The sequence below is a fragment of the Argopecten irradians genome, chromosome 14 (genome assembly GCF_041381155.1).
Source record: "Argopecten irradians isolate NY chromosome 14, Ai_NY, whole genome shotgun sequence".
In the NCBI taxonomy this organism is placed as follows: Eukaryota; Metazoa; Mollusca; class Bivalvia; order Pectinida; family Pectinidae; genus Argopecten; species Argopecten irradians.
The window spans coordinates 21,063,681-21,085,851 of NC_091147.1; the positions used below are offsets into that span (position 1 = coordinate 21,063,681).

The 22,171-nt window shown below is 35.0% G+C and overlaps 4 protein-coding genes across 4 annotated transcripts; 1 reads left to right on the forward strand and 3 right to left on the reverse strand.

Annotated features, from left to right (window-relative positions):
- Nucleotides 1–888: 888 nt before the first annotated feature.
- On the forward strand, nucleotides 889–2,346 carry LOC138307092 (beta-1,3-galactosyltransferase brn-like). The gene has a single exon (XM_069247722.1). The coding sequence runs from the start codon at nucleotides 1,249–1,251 to the stop codon at nucleotides 2,344–2,346; it is 1,098 nt and encodes a 365-aa protein (XP_069103823.1). The 5' UTR covers nucleotides 889–1,248.
- Nucleotides 2,347–6,187: 3,841 nt separating this feature from the next.
- Nucleotides 6,188–9,557, reverse strand: LOC138307828 (uncharacterized). The gene is made up of 2 exons (XM_069248732.1): nucleotides 9,477–9,557; nucleotides 6,188–9,012 (listed from the first exon to the last, which is right to left on the reverse strand). The coding sequence occupies exon 2, from the start codon at nucleotides 8,892–8,894 to the stop codon at nucleotides 6,738–6,740; it is 2,157 nt and encodes a 718-aa protein (XP_069104833.1). The 5' UTR covers nucleotides 8,895–9,012; nucleotides 9,477–9,557; the 3' UTR covers nucleotides 6,188–6,737.
- A 2,289-nt stretch (nucleotides 9,558–11,846) lies between these two features.
- On the reverse strand, nucleotides 11,847–14,745 carry LOC138308215 (beta-1,3-galactosyltransferase 5-like). Its single transcript, XM_069249186.1, has 2 exons — nucleotides 14,478–14,745; nucleotides 11,847–13,478 (listed from the first exon to the last, which is right to left on the reverse strand). The coding sequence occupies exon 2, from the start codon at nucleotides 13,041–13,043 to the stop codon at nucleotides 11,892–11,894; it is 1,152 nt and encodes a 383-aa protein (XP_069105287.1). The 5' UTR covers nucleotides 13,044–13,478; nucleotides 14,478–14,745; the 3' UTR covers nucleotides 11,847–11,891.
- Nucleotides 14,746–15,755: 1,010 nt separating this feature from the next.
- LOC138307643 (uncharacterized) lies at nucleotides 15,756–19,130 on the reverse strand. Its single transcript, XM_069248457.1, has 2 exons — nucleotides 18,958–19,130; nucleotides 15,756–18,088 (listed from the first exon to the last, which is right to left on the reverse strand). Exon 2 carries the CDS (start codon nucleotides 17,917–17,919, stop codon nucleotides 15,757–15,759), a length of 2,163 nt encoding a protein of 720 aa, XP_069104558.1. The 5' UTR covers nucleotides 17,920–18,088; nucleotides 18,958–19,130; the 3' UTR covers nucleotide 15,756.
- Between the last annotated feature and the right edge of the window lie 3,041 nt (nucleotides 19,131–22,171).

The window sequence follows — 22,171 nt, forward strand, 5'->3', positions numbered from 1 at the left end:
CAAACATACTATTTACATGTACATTTTTTTTTAGTTCTAATGCTGTCAGTAGAGCCTCTCCCGAACTTTGGCCGAGATAACATCTACCCAGACGTTGTGATTGGGCCGAATCGTGGTTCCATGTAAGCGAAGATAATGGCTATTATCATTTGTTATTTTATACGTACAGACTATTTAAAGCAAATAGCTATAGACAAAAAACTTCGAATAAGGTTATAGATCAGTATACATATAATTGTATGTAGGTCGGGCACATTTGAACCGAAATGAAAAAAACCAACTAAATCCTGCAAATATGGACTGAAATGTCACATCAGAGAAAGGTATTTATTATCTTATTTTGAACTATGACTGCTGATGCCTGTTTTTGGTAAAAGCAATATTTTCACTCTCTTTAGAGATTAACACTAATCTTAACCATTCCTATCTCTATGACAAAAATACATTGATTACAAATTTGTACTTTGTCGTTACGGGTTCAAACTTCTGTCTCTCCAAAATACTGTTAGGAATATTTGTTTGTAAAACGAACATTTCAAGTATTTTCTGTCAATAACGCTTATAACTTATGCATGATAACATTTAAATTGCATATTTTTGTTTGTAAAATAAAACCTGAAGATTGCTTTAACTAAGCTCATGGAACTTAGTGATTGGAATTAATTATTTTTACAACGTATTGTTGTGGTTGCTATGACAATTCAAAGTAGGTACTAGTTGTTATGACTTTATTTCCGAAAAAAATACTTCTCTCATCCGTTTTCAATATCTAATGTGTAAATAATTTCAAGTGCAAAGTGATCACAATATATAAATAAACGATACATTAAACGAATCAAAATGTTGTCATCACAAACTATAATTCAAACGGACATTGTAAAGGATATCAGTGCCACGTTCTGATGTATAGTAAATATGTCCTAATAATGTTTGTTTGTTTGTTTTTCTAACGAAGATTTCCTTTGGTAGACGGATCAACGTCATGACGTCACAGACAAGCTGAGTATCAAGCAAAACCTGGTACTCATAAAATGGATATCCAGCTGACGGGACCAATGGCAGTTTCTGAAGACATGGAACTTAAAACCGATCTTTTGTATTTCAACAAAATATTATCGAGTTTGCCAAACACACTTATATTCGACTAAGGCTCAATATTATTAGTAAAATAATGTGATATACATTTTAGTCGATTAACGTTTCAACGTCATAACATTGAGAATAATACATGTTGACTTATTTGTGAGTATGACAAAAAAGAGGCGTTGTTTTTACATCATCATTATTGTATTCCCTCTATTTTTCTTTTATGTCAATATATTCAAATTTGGTACGCAGACACAAAAATACGACCTCAACAGATTTGACATTAAGATTTACACCAAACCCCTCACCTTTGATATTAGGGATGTGATTGACAGACATCTGTATAATAATAATCCACTTCCATCAACTATAGTGAATCCTCATCCATACCACTATCGATATTCTCCCCTTCCTTGTAACCAATACTCAGACAAGTCATACATCCCAGTATTGGTGAAGTCCTTCGTTGGAAGCATCGAACTGAGAGAAGTGCTGCGACAATTGGCAGACAGAATGTCAGCCATCAGACTTGTGTTCATGTTAGGATTTCGTGAAGAATATGTGGATAGAATTTCCAAGGAATATGAAACATACAAAGATTTAATTCAGGAAGATTTCATCGACGTATACAGAAACAATACTTTAAAAACTATTATGGGATTCAACTGGGCTACGGAGTACTGTCCAGAAGCAAAATTATTGCTATTCATAGACGATGACTTTCTTGTTCACTGGACGAAAATGGTGAGCTTTTTATCTCGATTCAAAGATAATTCTACAAATTTATTTTTCGGGAAACGTGTATCTGATGCTACACCTGAAAGAGATAAACAATCGGCGTGGTATGTTGATTCGAATGTTTACCCATTTAAAACATACCCAGCATACATTGCGGGAGGTGTTTTTGTAGTGTCACGTGATGTTAGCAGAAAATTCAAAATGGCGTTTCCTTATGTGAAATATATTGGTGTTGACGATGTCTATCTCGGAATTGTCTCAAACATTTTGGGTATAAAACCTTCATACTGTGCCGAGCTGGCAAGAAGGGATCGTTTGAGCCTGGCTGTGGAGTGTTCTCATATCCCCTCCGAGTTGGCAACGGCAACATGTCAAACAAAGCTACGAATACCGATGGAATTACTAACGAAAGAAATGGAATCCGTTACTGGAAAGTTCATTTATTTAACAATGAATGCAATGAAATCAGTTGAAATGCTATTATCATTTTTGCAATATATTTTAACTTTTGGTCAACTATGATAGATCGATAGAACAATTGCTATTGTTTAGAATGGTAGATAATTTTAAATGGATTCGACGTTATTTTAAATTAGAAAATATGTATAATTTTGAATACATTAAATTATACGAAAATAAGATTTCCTGCCTTTTTCTGTTACATTAAAATATTTTCACCTTTACACACCAGAGACACATTGAAAAAGGGGAATTGGTACATCTATATACAGATTTCGCCGTTACTGTTCAAACATAAATAACTGTCACTGTACCCAACCGGATGTGGGTAACTGTAGTAACGCTCTACAAAAATGGTGACGGTGATTTAGGTCAGATTTCACATGCCTCAGTATACATGTTTATAGGGCAATGCTGACCGTGCTGTCAATAACATGTGTTAATAAGATAAAATAAACTTAATTTTGAATGGTGGCGCTCAACTGTAAATCTCTATAAAAGAAGAAAATAGCCATGCAAATATGACCATGTGGAAGGTAACTGAATGCATGTTATGATGTCGTCAGTGGGTAACTGATTCACTAGATGTCGGTAACTGAAATGCAATGGAATAGTAAACTCTCTTGTAAATACAACACAATCAGTAACTGACATTAATATTTAAGTGCAGATATACACACATTTTTACGCGTCGATTTTATAGTAAGATTATGTCAAATATGAATGAAACTATTGCGAAAAAAATATAAAACACAGAATACAGTGAACTGCATTCAAGCGTCCAGGTTAGACTCCTCCCTCAAATGTTGTAGTATTCTGTAACGACAGCCAATGGAATCTCTGGGAATTTGCCTCAATAGATTATACTCCATGTGGTGTTGCGCAAACAATGTTGACTTCTAAGGGATCTACTGATTTGACTTGGTCACACCTTTGCACGTTTTCCGGAACATGTATCTTCCGGAAGCGGACATTGTTAGCTGTGTGAACGTTTGATACAATGCAGTAGTGTTTAAAAGGTTCCTTGTATTAGGACCTATGATAAACTTTATTAAAACATTTTCTACTGTTGTAGTTCAAGAAAGCACATCAATTTAACGATTGGGTCAATACTCTACATTACACCAGAGACATAGTAGATATATCATATACAGAGACTATGAATATATGTCCAAACCATGTATATGTGCATGTATAACTGGTGAGATAACTGGTGTATTTGTTGTTTTTATTCGCCCATGCGTTTCTCAGAAGTATTCATCAAATGCAATATCAACCCCGAAATCAGCGGCGATAAGCACTCAAGGAAACTGGACTTAGTCCAGATACTATATTGTGAGTCCAGTAACCAGTGTCAAAATTTCATCGAGGGAATCTCCCCTTAGATGTGACGTCATAATCTCTAAAACCTAAAAGGGACTTTCCTTCTTCAATGACGTCAGTATAATTAAGCAATGGAATTCTACATTTAAACGTATTTTATTTTATATCGTAGTCTCAAAAATTAATTATAAACAAAATGTTTTTTATACATCGATGAAGTTGAAAATAGTGACATCATTGCTTAATTATACTGACATCATTTCATTGATTTTCCAATGCATTACAGTAGTTTTGTTTCTGTATATATAATTTAATGGCTTTTTGTTTACATTATACCATAATTATTTTTATTTAAGCGGAACAGATAAGAGAGAAGAAAGAGGTATATATATATATTAAGAAAGAGGGATAGTGGATATAAAATCAGTAGTTTACAACTTATTTACAATCATTTGATACATGTTTTATTTAAATAATTAAAAAAAATTGCGCCATTGACTCTTCAAACTTAACAACAGCCAAAACTTTCAACTTTTCGAGAGGTATGAAAAGAATCGACGAATCAGAAATACGGATGTAGTATGAAAACAAAGAAAAACTAGAAATTGTCAGTGGAGAATTTGACGGGCTTTTCACCAACAAAGATTTTCTTTCTATGTCATTCATATTAACAAACTTGGTAGCACTAATCACAACGTGTTACAGGCCCAAATTCTGGACTCTAAGCCTTCCAGAACTTCAGAAGAAGTCATCTGAAGTTTTAAGGATTTTTTGCCCATATGACCTTGAATGAAGGTCAAGGTCAATCATATTATTAAACTTGATAGGCATTTATGTCAGCGTGCTAGGTCGCTCGGTCTTCTAGAACTTGAGCAGAAGATTTTTCAATGATTGTTTCGAAAAATTGCTCTTTAAAACTTTGACCCTTTTTCCAACCGGAAGTTGACGTTTTAAAGAAAAGTGTTACATTAGTTATTTGCTCCATTTTCTATTTTACATAACATATCCAAATCAGAAAGAAATGCGTCAAGCAGCGAGATATTGACATAAGTTCAAAACCGGAAGTGAGGCCATAGCGGCCATATTGAATGTCCGACCAACATAAAAATGCTGCTGTTTCACCATCAGCTCATGCCCTACAATATGGTGACATGAACATTGGTATATATCTTGTCATTTCGGAGATCCTTTGTATACAAGTTTCTGTGTAGAAGAATAATAAAAAACAAAAAAACCAGGTCTTTTCACCCAAATGTGAAAAGCCCTAAGTATGCATAAATAATGAAAACAGATAAGTATAATAGGTTGGTCGATCCAAGCCTAATTCGTCAGTTACGCTCCATGTTTGTCAGTTACCCACCATTCGCCTTAAAATCATAACTCAGTTACGCACATTTAAATTTCAGTTACCCACTAAATGTCAATTTTGTGGTGGCTTGTTTCGCTTATTCATAGTCATTTACGTATGCGTTACGCTTCAAATTTTATTTTTATACAAAAATGATTCGTGAGACACGAATAAAAACCTTAAAAATATCGCAAATTACGTAAACTGAGGCATGCGAAATCTGACCTAAATCACCGTCACCATTTTTGTAGAGCGTAACTACAGTTACCCACATACGGTTGGGTACAGTGAACTGGAAGGATTGTGACAATTAAAGATAGATGTCATTTTGTCCGTGATATCAAATGTTTCGAATATATGACTAGGTATGTCTGAACAACTCAGAAGTTCGAAAAGCTCTTCTGGTAACTATCCCTTTCGCGTCCCGAGAAGAGATACGTTTTTTTAGTCAGCCAATGAGATTGCAGCGGAGGTTTCGCTCATACATATTATATCGGCAATATCAACCATGAATTTTAATTAGACGACCGTGAGTACTGTTTGTCCAAATTGGGCTATAATCGTCTTAGTGACGGCACTTTGTATCGATGTGTATGATGATTTTGAAAGGGAAATAATCGCTCTTTACAACGTCAATAACCGATTGTATGAAGATGTGCTAGAAATGCATTTTTCGGCCGCTAAAGCTAGGCGGGTTTGAAATTTAGTGTCTGAGAGCTTTCCACCTTTCACGTATATAATGCTTTGTAGAGTATGCTTTTTACAGATATTTTTTATCTAGACCCATAAAACGCCTGAAAATGGTCGTAGGGCACTCTGATGGGTCCATGCTAATATAATCTGTAATTAATTCTCAGATTCCTGTGCGCCAAAGAAGTGATTAGAAGTCCTGGACAATGTCACTAGAATTTTAGGGGATCAATACTTTAACATAAATTGTTTCATTCATTACGATACTGCAAAGATATCATTGACAGGAAATACAATGCAATGATAATAACAAAATAAACACCTTTTTCACACATTTATTTAAGCCGTACTAATATGAATTTGCACGCCTTCAAATGTTTATTTTACGTTTAATCTTAAAATGGACTCAATAATGTATGTTATAGTAATATCTTAATGAACACATTATAATTATTAGTAAATTATATGTAAATTATGAGTAGAATCAGTAAGAATGTCTATTGATAAGACGATTTACTAGGATATTGATAATTCACCAAGTTTCATAAAAAGTACAAAATGATATTTATCTTTAAAACAAGACGACAATAAGACAAATCAAAAAAGATTTAACAGGTCTACATTATTGAAAATTACCCATAGAAAAGCAAAAACCAAATCATCAGGGAGAAACATATGTTACGGAACTGTTCTAAGTTATCCTTAACCTGTGTCATGCTTTCCTTTGCGAAATTTAAAGAAAATTTAAGAGAAATCTTATTCAACCCTAGCCATTCATAATAAACTCTTCCAGCCGTTTAATTTTAAGAGTTCAAATGTGTCATCGGGGATGAGCGAGTTGAAAGAGTATTTTAGTTAAGAAATATGAATAAAAATATCACTGAAAAGTCAAACTAAAAGTATATAAAACCATTTTCAATATCATGGTTAACCGCCTTTCAGTGATAAAATACACATCACCTTTCTGGAACAGAGTAAGAATGTATTCAAAACCAACAATGAAGCATATATTTTGTATCAATTGATAAAGCATACTATAGAATGACAAGGATGTCGTATTGTTAAAAAGGAAGATTAATTCTAGGGATTCACCTTATGAAAAATGTAATTTTACAGGAATAGTAAACAATAACAAGAACTGGAATATGTAACAGTGTATGACAATATTGCTTTTTGCGTTATTATAAGAACCTGACGAGGATTGACTAACGGTCTTGTCTATACACCTTCCATTTACGATCTTAAATACATCTCGAGGGCATCTCTTCACGAGTGCAACTGTACTAAGAGGTTCAAAGTAAGAGTCGTGTATCGGAATTATACGGATCTTCTTGGCAATTATCCCAAGGTATACATCATCGATTCCAAAGTACTTCACATAAGGAAAGGCAATTTTAAACTTCCGTACCACACCATAAGACGCCACGAAGGCTCCACCAGAGAGATAGGGAGGGAATTTATCAAACGGGTAATGGCCATAGCTTAGTCTCCATTTACTATTCCTTTCTCTGTGTGGGATCATATTTCTCCATAGTTTGCCTATGAACACTTCCTTGTTTTTCGGTATCCTTTTTAAATGTTTCATCATTTGTGTATAATTAACTTGGTACATATCCTCCAACACCATTACCAGCTCAGGCCGGGGACAATTGGCGTCTAGCCAGTTAAATCCCATTTCAATTTTTCGGGTAGAATGCATAAAATGCTCTTTGAAATTTTCTTGTAGAATATCTTTATGCTTAAAACTTTCCTGGTCAATTTCCATTTGACTCTTTGTTGATTTACCCAAAAGGAAAATTATTTTGACAGCAGAATCCCCGATTGATTTCCAAAATTGTCTTATCTCGTCACGTATTTTGAAGTTGCTAGCATTGACCTTAATGAGGATCAATAAGAATATGTGATGGCCTGATTGTAGGTGATTTGAACACTTCGGTGGTTCATTTAATGTTAGGAATTTATGAACATTGATAGGCGTAAAGGGAATTTTGTTGTTATAAAGTACAGCATTTTTCACAGCGTCGTCAAGTCTCACTTTTAATGGGTATGCAAATTCCTCATCATACGACAGATAGACTATATCATCGACATCGACTAGCTGCCCGTCAATCATCAATACTTCTGGTGCCGCAGTTGTCGTCTGCAAGCTCAGCTCAAATATTTCCCGTTTCTTGTCTGCTAAATCACACTTCTCATTTACAATATTGTCAGCGATATGGGAGCATTCTTTGGCTAAGGAATCCCTGTTAACTGTATCTAGTAGCGTTTCGTTTTTTGGTTTGATGTCAAGTTTTTGTGACACAATGCCCAGATATACATCATCTATACCTAAATATCTTACGTAGGGAAAGGCACGCTGGAACCTTTTAGCAACATCAAAAGACACGACATATGAACCACCTCCTATATAAGGCGGGAACAGATCAAAAGGATAGTCCTTGAACGTTAAGAACCACTTCGCATCCTCTTTTCTGTAGGGAGGGGCGTCAGGCGCCAGACTGCCACAATAAACGTTTCTATTATTATTCCTGAACTGTGATGTCATATACGTGGACACGTTGTACCAATCAACATGGTAGTCATCATCTTGAAATAATAACATCTTGGCGCCTGGACAATATCGGACCGCCCAGTTGTAAGCCATGATAGTCTTATAAGTATTATTGAAATAGGCGTCGATAAAATCCTCTTGTATGATGTCATGGTAACGAAGAGCTTCCATGTTAATCATTCTCTGAGTAGACAGGCTGTGATATCCCAACATGAACACCATCGACATCGACGTCCGGTTCATTTTATTCCATAATGTCCGCTGAGCTTCCCGAAATCCGTAATTCAAAGCAAATGATTTGATTAAGACCACAATGTTATTTTCAGAACGATCACTGTAGTTACAGGCTACTGGTAAGTGTATATATGAAAAAGGATGGGTGTTGATGACCTTTAGAGGTATAGCTTTGTCTTGTGACAACGAATCCTTTACCATCAGTGAGAGATTGCCCTCCTCTGGTGGGTAGGAGTAAGACGTACGGTAAGACAGGTATTTTATATCGGAGGAATTCAGTTCGTCTGTTGGAATGAGGAATGAGTGTACATTTCCATCACTGTCCCAAATAGATGGCTTTCTTGACATTTCCTGTTTCATGGCGAAGTTGATTATCTGAAGCAGCAGGCCCAGTAGGCTGACTAGTGTTACGGCCAGTATTGGGTGGACGAGGATAAACTGTGTACGGATTGTCTTCCAACCCATCGCTGTAGGATAAAGTCTAGTGTTTACAACGGAAATCACATTAAAATTTGTACATTGGTGATCTTTCAATGATGTCAATATCGGTTCAACTTCTCATAGTATCTGTTCTTGAACTCGTCTGTAAATAAACAAAGTTATCAATTTATTAAAAGTGTTTAGGACAATCAAATGCTATTATTAGCAGCAGGATAAAAGTGTTCAAACACAAAGGCATTTTACCACATGGTAAACATGAATGATAAATTCCAAACCACAGTTAAATTATTCCTAACACTATCTCCAATTTGCTTAATTAGACCACATTTTTGGTGTCTAATATGATCAACAATTTTACCTCTGTTTATAAAGACTACGTGACTATAATGACAACAGTTTCATTGTTTATTGGCGGTCTTTAAAGAGAGCCCTGGTGGTTTAGATAGGCGTACGAACGTCTTCAAAGCAAAACTAAGATAAATTTCTAGTAGATTTACAAGATAAATAAAGACAGTTTTAAGAACAGTAGGATGAGATGCATGTGATAAATGAAAATTACATTTGATATTAATTTTGAGGTTTAATTTAGAATAAGTATATATTTACCTTAAAATCTTCGTTGTCTGGCATTCGTTACACAACACGACACTAACCAAGATAATAATGATTTAGAATCGTTCTTTAGTATCGGACCACGTAGGAGGAAATCGGATGTTTATTCATTAAATCAGGCACAGAGAACAATAAAAGGTTAATTTACTTAAAACTATAAAGAATGTTATTTATACCTCAATCAGGTAACTCGATATTTCGATCTGGATACAGTTAGAATGGCCCCGTACCGGAACATACTTTAATGTATAGCGTATTCATGAGCGACAAAACAAGTGTCATTCTCGACTGGGCAGGCTAACGGAATCACTGACACGTGATAATCCTGATTCGGGGTCTAGGTCTGTCTCAAATAGTCGTCTGACAATGACTTGGTGGATTATAATCTTATTGTGAGTAATGCATTGGCCAACCTAACATGTTTATGCGTTAAGCATTTTGGATGAGAAGTTGGGAGTCAATTTGATTTTAGGTCAAGTGTAAATAAGTTAAGTTTAAGGTCAAGGTCGAATGGAATGGCATAGCTTATTTTCACGAAAGAACAAAAGGGATTGACCATACACATTATCCTAAACTTTTAAAATGACAACAGTGTATATATATGGGTACATATATTTTAGGTTTTAGAATATTAAAACCCATGCAAATACATAACAGTATTCAAGCAACTTTTAATATGACACATGGAAAAAAAAATAATATTAGTCATAACTAAATACATATTATATATGGATTGACAGAGAGACAGTTCGAGAGGAAAAGATAATGGGGATATGGAGAAGGCGTGGGGGTAGGAGTTGCTGATCAAAGTTGATATACAGTGCAAACGCCCATGTATGTTTTAATCGTGTTGTGACTACATTTTCCAAAATGTTGACGCTGTTATCTGATCAAAACACAACATTTATTCTTAAGAAGTTGACATGGTTGTACAATTGGGTTATAACTAATATCAGCATCCTACTACGTTGGAGTAAATGATCACTTAGGAGTAACATCAATGGGTGGTAAAATGACTGTGCAAGTGGTATGGTTGTGTACGGAATCCTAAATAAATCATTGTCAGTGTGTAAATGCAATACGGGACATTTCTCTCTCTCGTTCTTGATAAACCATACATTCATCAATAATCAATAATACTATTTATAAAACTATTAATATCAAAAAAATAAATTGTCCAGAATAAGTTGTATGTTTCGAAAATATTTATAGAGGATACATGGTCAATGTTTTACATCTAAGCTGTATTTTGACGAGGGTTAAGAAAGACGGAAGTGGCGAGCCTGTTGTGAGCCATCTGTTTCTTTCGGATCCGAACCAAAAATACAGTTTATGCGTTAAGAGACTGACCATGTATTCTTTTCATCCTTCAACATTTATTAAAGTTCACACACGTTAAGCTAAAATGAGTCAACACTGTTTCAAATAGGCTCGTCACTTAAACAATGTTTCGCCTCAGAAGGAGGTCAATAGACTGTTGAAATGCAGCAAAAGTATGTTTAGTAAGAGCAAACAGATGGTAGATGATATATTGATTCGATAAAGGAAATGTATCGTATAAAAATTTCCATTCTAGAATTATCTCCCTTCTACCAATAATCATGGAATGTACCTTACGAATATTTGGACTCAGTAAATTGCTTTGGCCCTTACATAACATGGCAATTTTAAAAAGTAAAAGTAAAACATTTTAAGACAACCTGTTCTACATGCTATTTGATTGGTGGTGTTGAATCGTTTCCCTACTACTCAGTGCTACCTCTATGAAACTTAGGTCCAATAACACATAACAACACATCCAACGTGATCCCATCTTACTAAAAACGAGTGAACCAATCGTTTGTTCCCTTAATGAAGCAAACGTAATTAAAAACATCCTTTTTCATAGTCAGTGGTATGTCTTGACCAGGAGAGGTAAACGGTAGAATAAATCCACTTGGAACGAAAAGAAAAAAAGAAACCATAATTTAGACATATCGGACGACCAGGGATTCCAATAAAATTCCAGTAGAGTTTGGTATATGCAAAATGGGACATTATATCTATCTTAGTAAAACACAAAATGGAAACGTGATTGCTGATATTTACGTTCTATCAACAGCCAGAGCCGTTAAGTACGGCATTCCGTGTAAACGGTGTGTTGCGTGTGTGAAGTATGTACGTCTTTAGGGAGACTGCAGTATATTCGTGTTATAAAGCAGCTCTTTATAACAGTGGATCTCTTTCAATGTTTATAGCGTTATCACACTGAAGCAACGAGACAACGGACAGCACACCCACCCGATCACATTACACTGACGACGAGAAAAGATACAATTAACAAAAGAAGAACGCTAACACGGATAAACATGTTCATAGTTTTTTTTAATTTTAATCAAGAGACAATATTAACGATTTAATTAAATAATGCTAATGCATAACACTACTATATAAAGTATAACCTAAGTTCTTTACAGCAGACTTCATTATTTTTGGTAACATTTTAAGTCGTACCCAGAATGTATCGACCTTCACCTTCGCCTGTCGTATCGGGCCATACTCCCGACGACGACCTGCTAGAGGACACTCGCTCTTTAGCAGACGAGGAGCGTGGTGGGAACACTCATATGCCAGTGCATTAGGGCTACTTGAGTCGAAATGTAAGTCATGCTGTGTTCGAATGCTTAGTTTTTGTGAGATTATTCCTATGTAGATATCATCCATTTCAAAGTATTTGACATAAGGAAAAGCTGTATAAAATTTGTGAGCAGTTTTCTGTGACATTACATAAGACCCGCCGTTTACGTGTGTTGGGGTTTCCTTCAAAATATAATTTCTAAATCCAGGATTGTTTCTGATAGTTTTTACATCATGCAAACGTTGACTGTTTATAACTTTTCCGATATATGTATCCTTCTGGATTGACAGCTGTCTTAAATACTCTAACATTTCGATAGTATGAACATAAAAATCGTCGTCAAGAAAAAGTAACATCTGAGCTTGTGGACAAAAGTTGTTAATCCAATGCAAGCCCATCATTACTTTGTAAGTCAGATTATCAGAATTGTCAATGAAAGCTCCTTGCACAATGTCTCTATATAGTTTTACTTCCTTTTCTACGCGCCATTGTTCTCCTTGAAGCTCTGACATGGCGAGCAGGAACACCAGCCGCACGTGCTCATCACGCGCGTCCCTCCACATGTGTCGTATAGCCAATCGTTGGTTAGTGTTTAATACGTGGGATTTGATAACAACTAGGACTGAATGTCGATTATCGTCAGTTTGACGAAAGTTACAAGGCCCTGGAGAGTGTTTATATTGATATTCATATGGGTTTATAGGTTGAATAAAGAAGCTTCTGTTGTGTAATGCATCTTGATTTACAATATTTGCAAGATCTATATCCATTGGATAATGCTGAAATATTGACGCATGGGCAGAGGTGTTTCCTGCTGTGATAGGTTTTCGGTTTGTATAAGACTCATTAACTAAACCCATTTCAAAAACTAGACTGATGTTTCCTAAAATAAACATCATCGTTGTAACCACCATCATTTGACTCCGGGGTTTTCGAAGTCTCATAATGGTGAATAAAATTGATGACAACTAGATTTGTTGGATATTTGATTTTCTCAAAGATTGCTTATATGCCGATCATGCTGATATTGCAAAATGACATAAGTGTTTTATCCACTATCATCTGCCTCCGGAATTTCTGGAATCTCATAATTCGTGAATTCATGTAGATTTGTTGGATATTTGAAGATTGTTAAGGAGCCATTATTGCACAGGTATGATCCATTGTTTACAAGCTTCTGTCACCTTTCATTAGCTTCATTGTTGACAAGTGAAGCCAGTACTATTGTTTTAAATTCATTATTATAGGATTCCATGGCTGATTCTTTTTAAAACTAAACCATTAATGTCTAGAACTGTTCATATTTCATCTGTGCAATCAGTTTTCAATGTGGTTCCGTCTACAAGTAAAAAACTTGGAAATGTAACTTTGAACTGCATCTGAAAAAATAAACATGAATAGTGTAAATTATGTTAACCCATATTCCGAAGCTTGGCATCAAAAAGAATGGTTTCCTATTTACACTTTTTTTTTTCTTTTCAACGTCTTTTACCTTTTCATCATGGTTTTGTTACTTGCATTGTATTTAGTAGCATTACTCAATTCTGAGACATCTTAAAAATAGATTCTGGTGTTGAAATGATATTTTATCCAAGCCTTCAAACTGTGATATTTTGCTTGTTTTCTTGTTGTATGATGATATTTGCCATATAATAATCTCTGTACATTGCATTAGACAGCTTTGACCTACGCATCAGTTATAGAGGTATGATAAGGATTATGCCATAGAGTCAGGTATCAAAGGTGGCGGACTGACTTGCAAACTTTGTGTGATAATCTCTATACTAGACGTCAATACTAGATGTCAATATTTTCTGTGATGGTGTGATGAGAAATATTATTATAAATCAATACAGCAAAAATGAAAGCAATTGAGTCTCCGCACATATAACGGTTATCCTCGATACTCGAGGGTTACCAATCACATACGATCTCTACACCTCTTCACTCTTTAAAAATGAAGGTAGCTCAGAAGAACAATTCTGAACCAATCACGGGCCAGCAAACACTCCCCTTTGAAGACTACACAGAGAGAGAGAGAGAAAGAGAGAGAGAGAGATAGAGAGAGAGAGAGAGAGAGAGAGAGAGAGAGAGAGAGAGAGAGAGAGAGAGAGAGAGAGAGAGAGAGAGAGAGAGAGAGAGGCCCAACTTTAAAGCCACACAGTCAATATCAGTGTACTGTTATACGGCTCTTTTGATGTGCATCAAATGACTAAATTACCTGTTCTGTTCTGTTGCCTCCAGTTTTACCATGAGATAGTCCAGGTGTCTAGAGATCGTAAGTGATCGGAACCCCTGGATTATCGAGGATGTATACCGCTACATGAGTTTTAACAACCACCAAAACTAATCTTAAGCATTTTTATCATTCTACTTACCAGTCAGTTTTAGACGTAAGAATCCTCTTCTCACCCCTCATTAATACTAACACATTTTTCCTACATCTACCTGGTCCTCATACAAATATCCTGGGCGATCAAGTATAGATGTTCAGAGTATTTACAAATTTGTCTTTAGACGTGTAAAGATCCCTATCATTCTAGGTGTTGACAGTCCAACAACAGGTATTAAAATCCTTTAAAACTGGACAAAACCTCGAACATAAGAAATAACACAATACCTGTTATCAAAGGTGTGAATCTTGTGTCAATGCGATACCTGGTGTATTTAAACCGTATTCTATACCTGACGATAGACGGTTAGGTAGCCTATTGATTTATTGATATTCGGCCTACATCAAAGTACTGTGCAAGAAAATCAACATACATTCCAGTTGAACTCAGCGTTTTATATGCATCACGAGGTCACATTTCACTGTTGTTAGAGCGTAAAGGGAAAGTTGAACAAGTTCAAATGTGAGGCATCTATGTACAGGAGATTATCGTCTCATTTATAGACATCACACAGTCATTTATCTGAACAGAGAACAGGTATAAACTACTTTCACAAAATCAGCTGATTTCCTTTATGAAAATGTATTGAGAGGGTTTCTTAACATTGAGTTTAACACACATTGGTTTGTGATAGTTTGCCACTTATAAAGTTAGCGACATAATTGAAAGGTATAGAGTCAATTTTTAATGTATTCACGTATTATCTTTAGACATAGTCAATCATTGCATGTAGTTAAGTGATTCTCTACTGAGATTGTGTGAAATGTATACTACCTTCTAAAGCGGTAATTCTGGTATCAAGAATGCTATCCAGCTACTGCCCAAACCACTGCACATCACACCCAATCCCAACCCGCCTCACTCAGCCTTACCATACCGACAACGGGCAACCAAGTAGCCATATTGAACTCTGAATAAAATTCACAAATGGTGTATATGATTTATATTAGGATCCTTCTCCACCAAAACCATATTTATCTATTTGTTTAGTAAACAAACGAAATGTTTCATCCTTCTTTTATCTTTTTAGACTGCACAGAAAAAAATCTTAAAAAAATAAAGACAAGAAAAAAACCTAACAAATTCACTGCAAATAACCCCTCTGAAACCAATGTGCTCCCCTAATCATGCACTATTCATCTATTGTATCTACTGAGATTTAATGAAGAAGGAATAAGATAGAACTTACACGGTAAAGGTGTTGACCAAACCTGAACATATAAGAAATGAAAGACAATAAACATACATAATGTTTTGGTTTATTTTATTGAACTACAAACAGTGAAATTAATATTTTAGGTAGTTTCTTCAAACGCGAAAAGAAACCTTCCCTTCGTTTGGTTATTTTCGGGACATCAGGCCCTGTGATTTGTTGTCGTAATGGACAGAATCCTTTAACAAGTCTAGAAGCAACATGTGAACATTCGTAAGCTAAAGCAGATCGGGAATTGGTATCAAATATTGACAACTGTTTCGGTTCTATCTTTAATTTCCATGCTACCACACCCAAGTATACATCGTCCAAAGGTAGGTACTTAACAAACGGGAAGGAGAGTTGGAATTTACGAGCAACGTCATACGAAAGAAAAATGGCACCACCTTTTACATAGGTAGGAAATTCATCATACGGGTATTGTTTATACACTAAATTCCTATTGTCATGTTTTAGTCTACAAGGAACTTGTTTCTTCATTACTTTTCCACCGTAGATATTATTAATGCTAGATAACTCATTCATATATTTCAGCAATTCGGTCTGTTTTACGAAATAGTCGTCATCAAGAAACAACACGAGTCGTGTTATAGAACACTCTTTGTGGGTCATCAGCCAGTTAAGGGCCATGATAAGCTTCAATGTGTTGTTCCTATAGTGTTCAATGAAATCCTCCTGTAATATATCTCCATATCTCTCGTTCTCCAGTTCCACAGGGTGAATATCCTCAGGAAATATTCCTTTCCCAAGAATAAAAACCAATTTAAGGGATGACGAATACGTTTGGAGACTTTCGTTCCACATGCTTCTTATAGCTGCACGTTGATCTAGATTTTTAACATAAGATTTTACAAAAATGATTACATTTCTTTTTTGTTTATGGAATTTACATTTTGATGGTTCGGCTATATACACGTAAGGGTGAGCGTTTATATTCATAAGGTTTATTTTATGGTTATGTATTATTTTCCCATTTACTGCGGATTTGATATTAGATTCTAAAGGCCAGGAAAATTCGTTTTCAAATGACATATATGGCATATCACTTCCATTTAAACTAGAGTTATCGCCAATTTCAGATACTTCCGGAGTGTTAGCTATCGCCCTCTTTTTACTGGCTAGCGGACACTGCCCTCTAAACAGCTCATCGGCCTTATGGGAACATTCCTCTGCGAGAGCCCCAGGGAAGAGTGTATCCAGAAGCATATCACTAGATGGTGTAATACCAATCTTCCTGGCGACGATTCCTAAATACACATCGTCAAAATTTAGATACTTAACGTGAGGAAAGGCCATGTAAAACTTCTTCGCTACGTCTGCCGAAACGGTGTACGCTCCGCCGCCAACATAGGGTGGGAACACATCAAAAGGATATTGTTGGACCGTTACAAACCAACGCTCACCTCGGTTTCGGTAAGGTCTCGCTTTTACAGCCAGACTACCACTGAAGATATCAGTTTTATTGACCGTAAGTACTTCTCTGAGGTGGAGAGACAGGTTCGTGTACTGAACGTAGTAATCGTCATCATGGAAGAGAAGCATATCAGCCTGGGGACAGTGTTTTACCGCCCAATTGAACCCCATAATTGTCTTGAGCGTGTTATTAAAATATGAATCGGCGAAGTTCTCCTGAATGATATCCTTGTAAATTTTATTTTCTTTGTCTATAGGCCAGCGTCTACCATTGTTATTTCTCGGATATTCGCCCAACATGAACACCATTGCCATATATGGGTCATTGACCTTTTCCCAGATCGACCTGATTGCCACGCGAATCTCGACATTACCCACAAACGATTTTACCAGAACCAGAATCCGTTTTGTTGAAACGTGACCAGTTGGCAGACGACAGGTGGCAGGAACGTTAGTATACTTATAAGGATGATAATTGATCGGAGGATTCTGAATATATGCCATGTTTCTTCTATAAGCTTCGTCGACCAGTGTGGACAGGTCAATGAAGGATGGATATGAAAAATTCTTTTCATACGACTGGTATATGATGATTTGCTTTTTAGCTGGGAGGACTGATGGTGCGACATCAATCACAAGAACGTCCTGTAGTTGATCTTGTTTAGAGTTTTCCACTAAATCGTATCGCCAGTCTGCAAAGGACAGCTGTAGGAATATAGACAGTATCGAAAACACAACTAGCCCGGCTAGGACGCGAATAATCCCCTTCCGACTTGCAGCACAATGTCCCGAAGAGGACATTATTGGGTGTTTCTCACGCTGAAAGAGCACAAACAGGAAATTTCCAGTACATCATGTCACTTCCAGATAAATTTCCTAATAGCCGACTTTAACCATTGGTGTCACAGACTGGTTACCAACTCCATATCTTAATCATCATATTCCACAATAGGTGGTTTGTAATCGTCACCTACAACAAGGAAGACATTGTTTACAGCTGATAAAAGTTAAAAAAAATGATTCTTGTAAATGTTTGCAGATAGCCGCTGCATATTGTATATAGTTGTTGTGGAGTTGGCGGTATTGTTGTTGTCACACTGGTTTTCATTTTAAGACTCTTCTATTTATACTGGTAACTAGGTGCCCTAAAGGAAAAAAAAGACCACCAAATTCCTTAGAAATAATGGTCGATATACAGCGGTCATCTGCAAACAGTTTGGAAGTCGTTTGTTTATTACCTGAGCACGAATTGTTTTACGTTGGATAAGCTTTATTTTTATGACGTTGTTTGATGTCGAAACGTCACATCAGCGCCCAACATCATTTATAGACACTTAGCACAGATGTGGATCTTCTTACCGGTTTATTACTATGGTAATCAAACTAAATTGTACCTTACTATGAGGAGATATAATGTATACCAGTGTATAGTTCTGTTACTATAGAATGCTTTGTTTCGCACATTTTGCATGTCCAATAACTGTTTATAGCTTAAAATCCCATTATGTTTAACGTAAAAATACCAATTTTTTACGATATTACCCATGAATGAAAAATACAATCGCTAATCAGATTTGTAATAAAGAAGGGGGATTTGAATATCTGAACAAAACTGCGTGAAGATAAATCCATTAGTAGTATTGGTGATTCGTTGGTAGAACTGAGATACATGAATCTAGAGGGTAACTCTAGAAACAAAATGTTCTACATGTAAATGAAACAAAAACGTCGACTGATCAAAACGATTAAAAATGTCTATAATAAAAATAATCCATTAGAACGAATATGTGCAGTTATGTATGCCAATATAATACAAACAAAACACCGATCCATACTCACTTTCGGTTGCATACCCCGAATCCTTTGAGAAAACTGAAGTACACATATGGCCTATCCGGTACATCAAATATGACCTATCCAGTACGTGTGATGTCCATGATACAAGTATTCAATCAGATTGTAACAATGGTAATAGTAGAATATCAAATGTACTTAACATTATCATTATCAAAGACATGTGCATACCCTATATAATGTCCTCATTTTAATTATAATTAAGACATTTGAGTACGTGTGTGATCGATTAATTGCTTAATACGAGTAATTATAATATAACTTCACGGTGTGTTCACGATTTAAATACATTAGTATTAATTAGCATACAAGTAAAGACAATGAGAGATCAGATATATAACATTTCATTGTTAAAAGCATTGATACCTTGTGAGTTAAAACTTAATGTTTTATTTGAGACTTTATGTTTTATTTTATCTTATCACTACCAAACTATATATATATATGGTATATAAGGATTTGATCTTTTAACGTATAGAGGTACTCTGAATGGGATTCGAACACATTTCCACACTTATACATAACATCGTCTTTTCAAAAAAGTGTACCATGTACAAAGCTATTTCGGACAAAGTGCTATAACGTATTCCTATTACTAGCAGACAGATACCCATTCTGGCAGCTCTTTATGTTAAAACTGTTAAATATTGGCCATCCATAAGGACATCTCTTTATGGTGGCTTTGTGTAGGTAATACTATGGGATATTGGCTTGTGTAAATAGTACTGTGTATTGTCCAGTTATTGTAGGCGAGCGATTCGATATAATCATTCCCCGTTCAATGTTATATTTTGATTTATGACAAACTTATCTTCCAATACTTCGTTGTTCTTATAACGAAGGAACCAGCTTATATGACATCTTACATTGAAAAACTCAGCAAAATTGACCAATTATTTATATCAAACGCCTGGGTTTTGTCATTTTTCTGTTTTGGTTGGTTGTTTGAATAGATTAAAGTTCTATTAACACTTAGGGTCATTTAGGATGGCCACCTGTGCATGCGGTGTGTGTTGCGTGTAGGAAGTGTTTTTGGGAGATTGAAGTATATTCGTGTTGTGACACTTAAAGTTATATGTGCCGTATTTTTCATACTCACGAATCAAGATGAGTTTTTAATATGTTATTTAGCACCACAAATTACCAACTTTTTGAAAATTACAGTACTTTCAATGCATAAGTTTTAATTTTACATGTACAAATAAGAGCTGAAAATGATTTTTGGCAGTACTGCCAAAAATCATTTATTTACATCAATAGTGAAGTGAAATGAGTACATACGGTGAGACCATGAAGCCAAAGTGTGGTCTACAATTTCATTACACATTTTTACAATGTTTTTAGTAATTGTAAAGTGACTTCTGCAGGTATGTTTTTATTTAAACATACTTAAGGAATAAAAATAACAATTTTACAGTACAAAATTTCTGTTTTATAACTAACGTTTATAAGTCATCTGAAGCCATTTGAATGATTTTTACAGATTTATTCATCAAACTTTATGGTTTTTAATAAATTAATGATGAAAAAATGGCATGTCAAAATTATCGCCCAGTTACGGCACATATAACTTTAATAACAGTAGAACTCTTTGTCTTTTCTGTAGCGCTATCTTACGGAAGCATCCTGGCAGAGACACAGATTAAGTACATCCTACACAGTTGCATTTAGACGATAACGAGCAAACCAGTCGTCCCACTCCAGTTTCTAGGTGTGGCAAGAAATTTGATTAGTTATTTAAAGATATACAGAAATATCCTTTTAGATAAAATTTTCAATAAAAATAAGCAGAAGTTATATATTAACACACACAAAATATAAGTGATTGTAATTTGCAATCGATGGCATTATTAATTAACCAATACTTGAAAAGCAAACTTAAGTGCTAGCCTAAATATTAAAATGAAACCGAGGATTATTAATAGATCTTGAAAATGTGAATCTTCAATATTGCCACTTAATATGACACTCATTTAATGAGCCGAAAGCAGCAAAAAAGCTATAGAATGTGTTGAAATGTTCAATGCAATATTTATTGAAATCTAATATAACATATTTCAAATTGTCTTCTAATGTGTATGTTAGTAGCACAAGACAATTGCGACAATATGTGATTTGATAGGAAACCCACCTATTGGCCTTTATTTTTAAACGAAAGTGAACACTTTCTTATCAACAATTGCTCTGTTTAAAACTTCGTCAATCTATATCTATAATATTATGTGGTTTTCATTTAATCTCAATCTTTTCGGGAGATTTACAGAAAGAATATAAAGATCACACTAACAACGAATCAATAGTTATAACATAGAACACCTTCCTCATCTTATAACATAGGTGTTGTAACATAAAGAAATATAATAATATAGATGTAGGGAATATCTTACACTGTGGTAGTCAATAAACTTTATTTTACATGGGATAATAGTATAGATGTAGGGAATATCTTACACTATGGTAATCAATAAACTTTATTTTACAGAGATAATATAGATGTAGGTAATATCTTATACTTTGGTGGTCAATAAACTTTATTTTACAGAGATAATATAGATGTAGGTAATATCTTATACTTTGGTGGTCAATAAACTTTATTTTACAGAGACAATATAGATGTAGGGAATATCCTACATTATGTTAGTCAATAAACTTTATTTTACAGGGGATACTATTGTAGATGTAGGGAATATCCTACACTATGGTAGTCAATAATCTTTATTTTACATGGGATAATTTCTATTACTTATACGGAGCAGTTCCAAGGGGAGTAACCCCAAGAATGAATAAGTTGATATGGGGTTAGTAAATAATGGTATATCAAGTCGAAATTAAAACCTGCTGTCCGATGAAATGTATCATTCACGAGTAATAGCTTAACCTTATTGGTAAACTGTTTTGCATGTAGAAATTTTTTTTAAAATGTAAACATAAATATATGGAAATATCATAGATGCTCTAAGTTATGGACTGCTTACGTTCATCATTTTCCATTAGATGCATGCAGATGTATGCGACACTGTGGCACGTGTTTGTTATATATCTTGTTATTCTTAATGTATTGTATAAATAGAGTCCCCCACGTCTGTTGTTTGTCTCACTATTTTTTTTTCAATTTGTAAAGACACCAGTTTTAGCGAGAATTTAAAAAAAAAATATAAACTACCGAGAGTTTAGATAAACGTGTTAAACAACAGTCTCA

Coding starts and splice junctions, on each gene's coding strand:
- LOC138308215 (XM_069249186.1), bottom strand. CDS start 13,043: ATGAGACTTCGAAAACCCCGGAGTCAAATGATGGTGGTTACAACGATG.
- LOC138307828 (XM_069248732.1), bottom strand. CDS start 8,894: ATGGGTTGGAAGACAATCCGTACACAGTTTATCCTCGTCCACCCAATA.
- LOC138307643 (XM_069248457.1), bottom strand. CDS start 17,919: ATGTCCTCTTCGGGACATTGTGCTGCAAGTCGGAAGGGGATTATTCGC.
- LOC138307092 (XM_069247722.1), top strand. CDS start 1,249: ATGACAAAAAAGAGGCGTTGTTTTTACATCATCATTATTGTATTCCCT.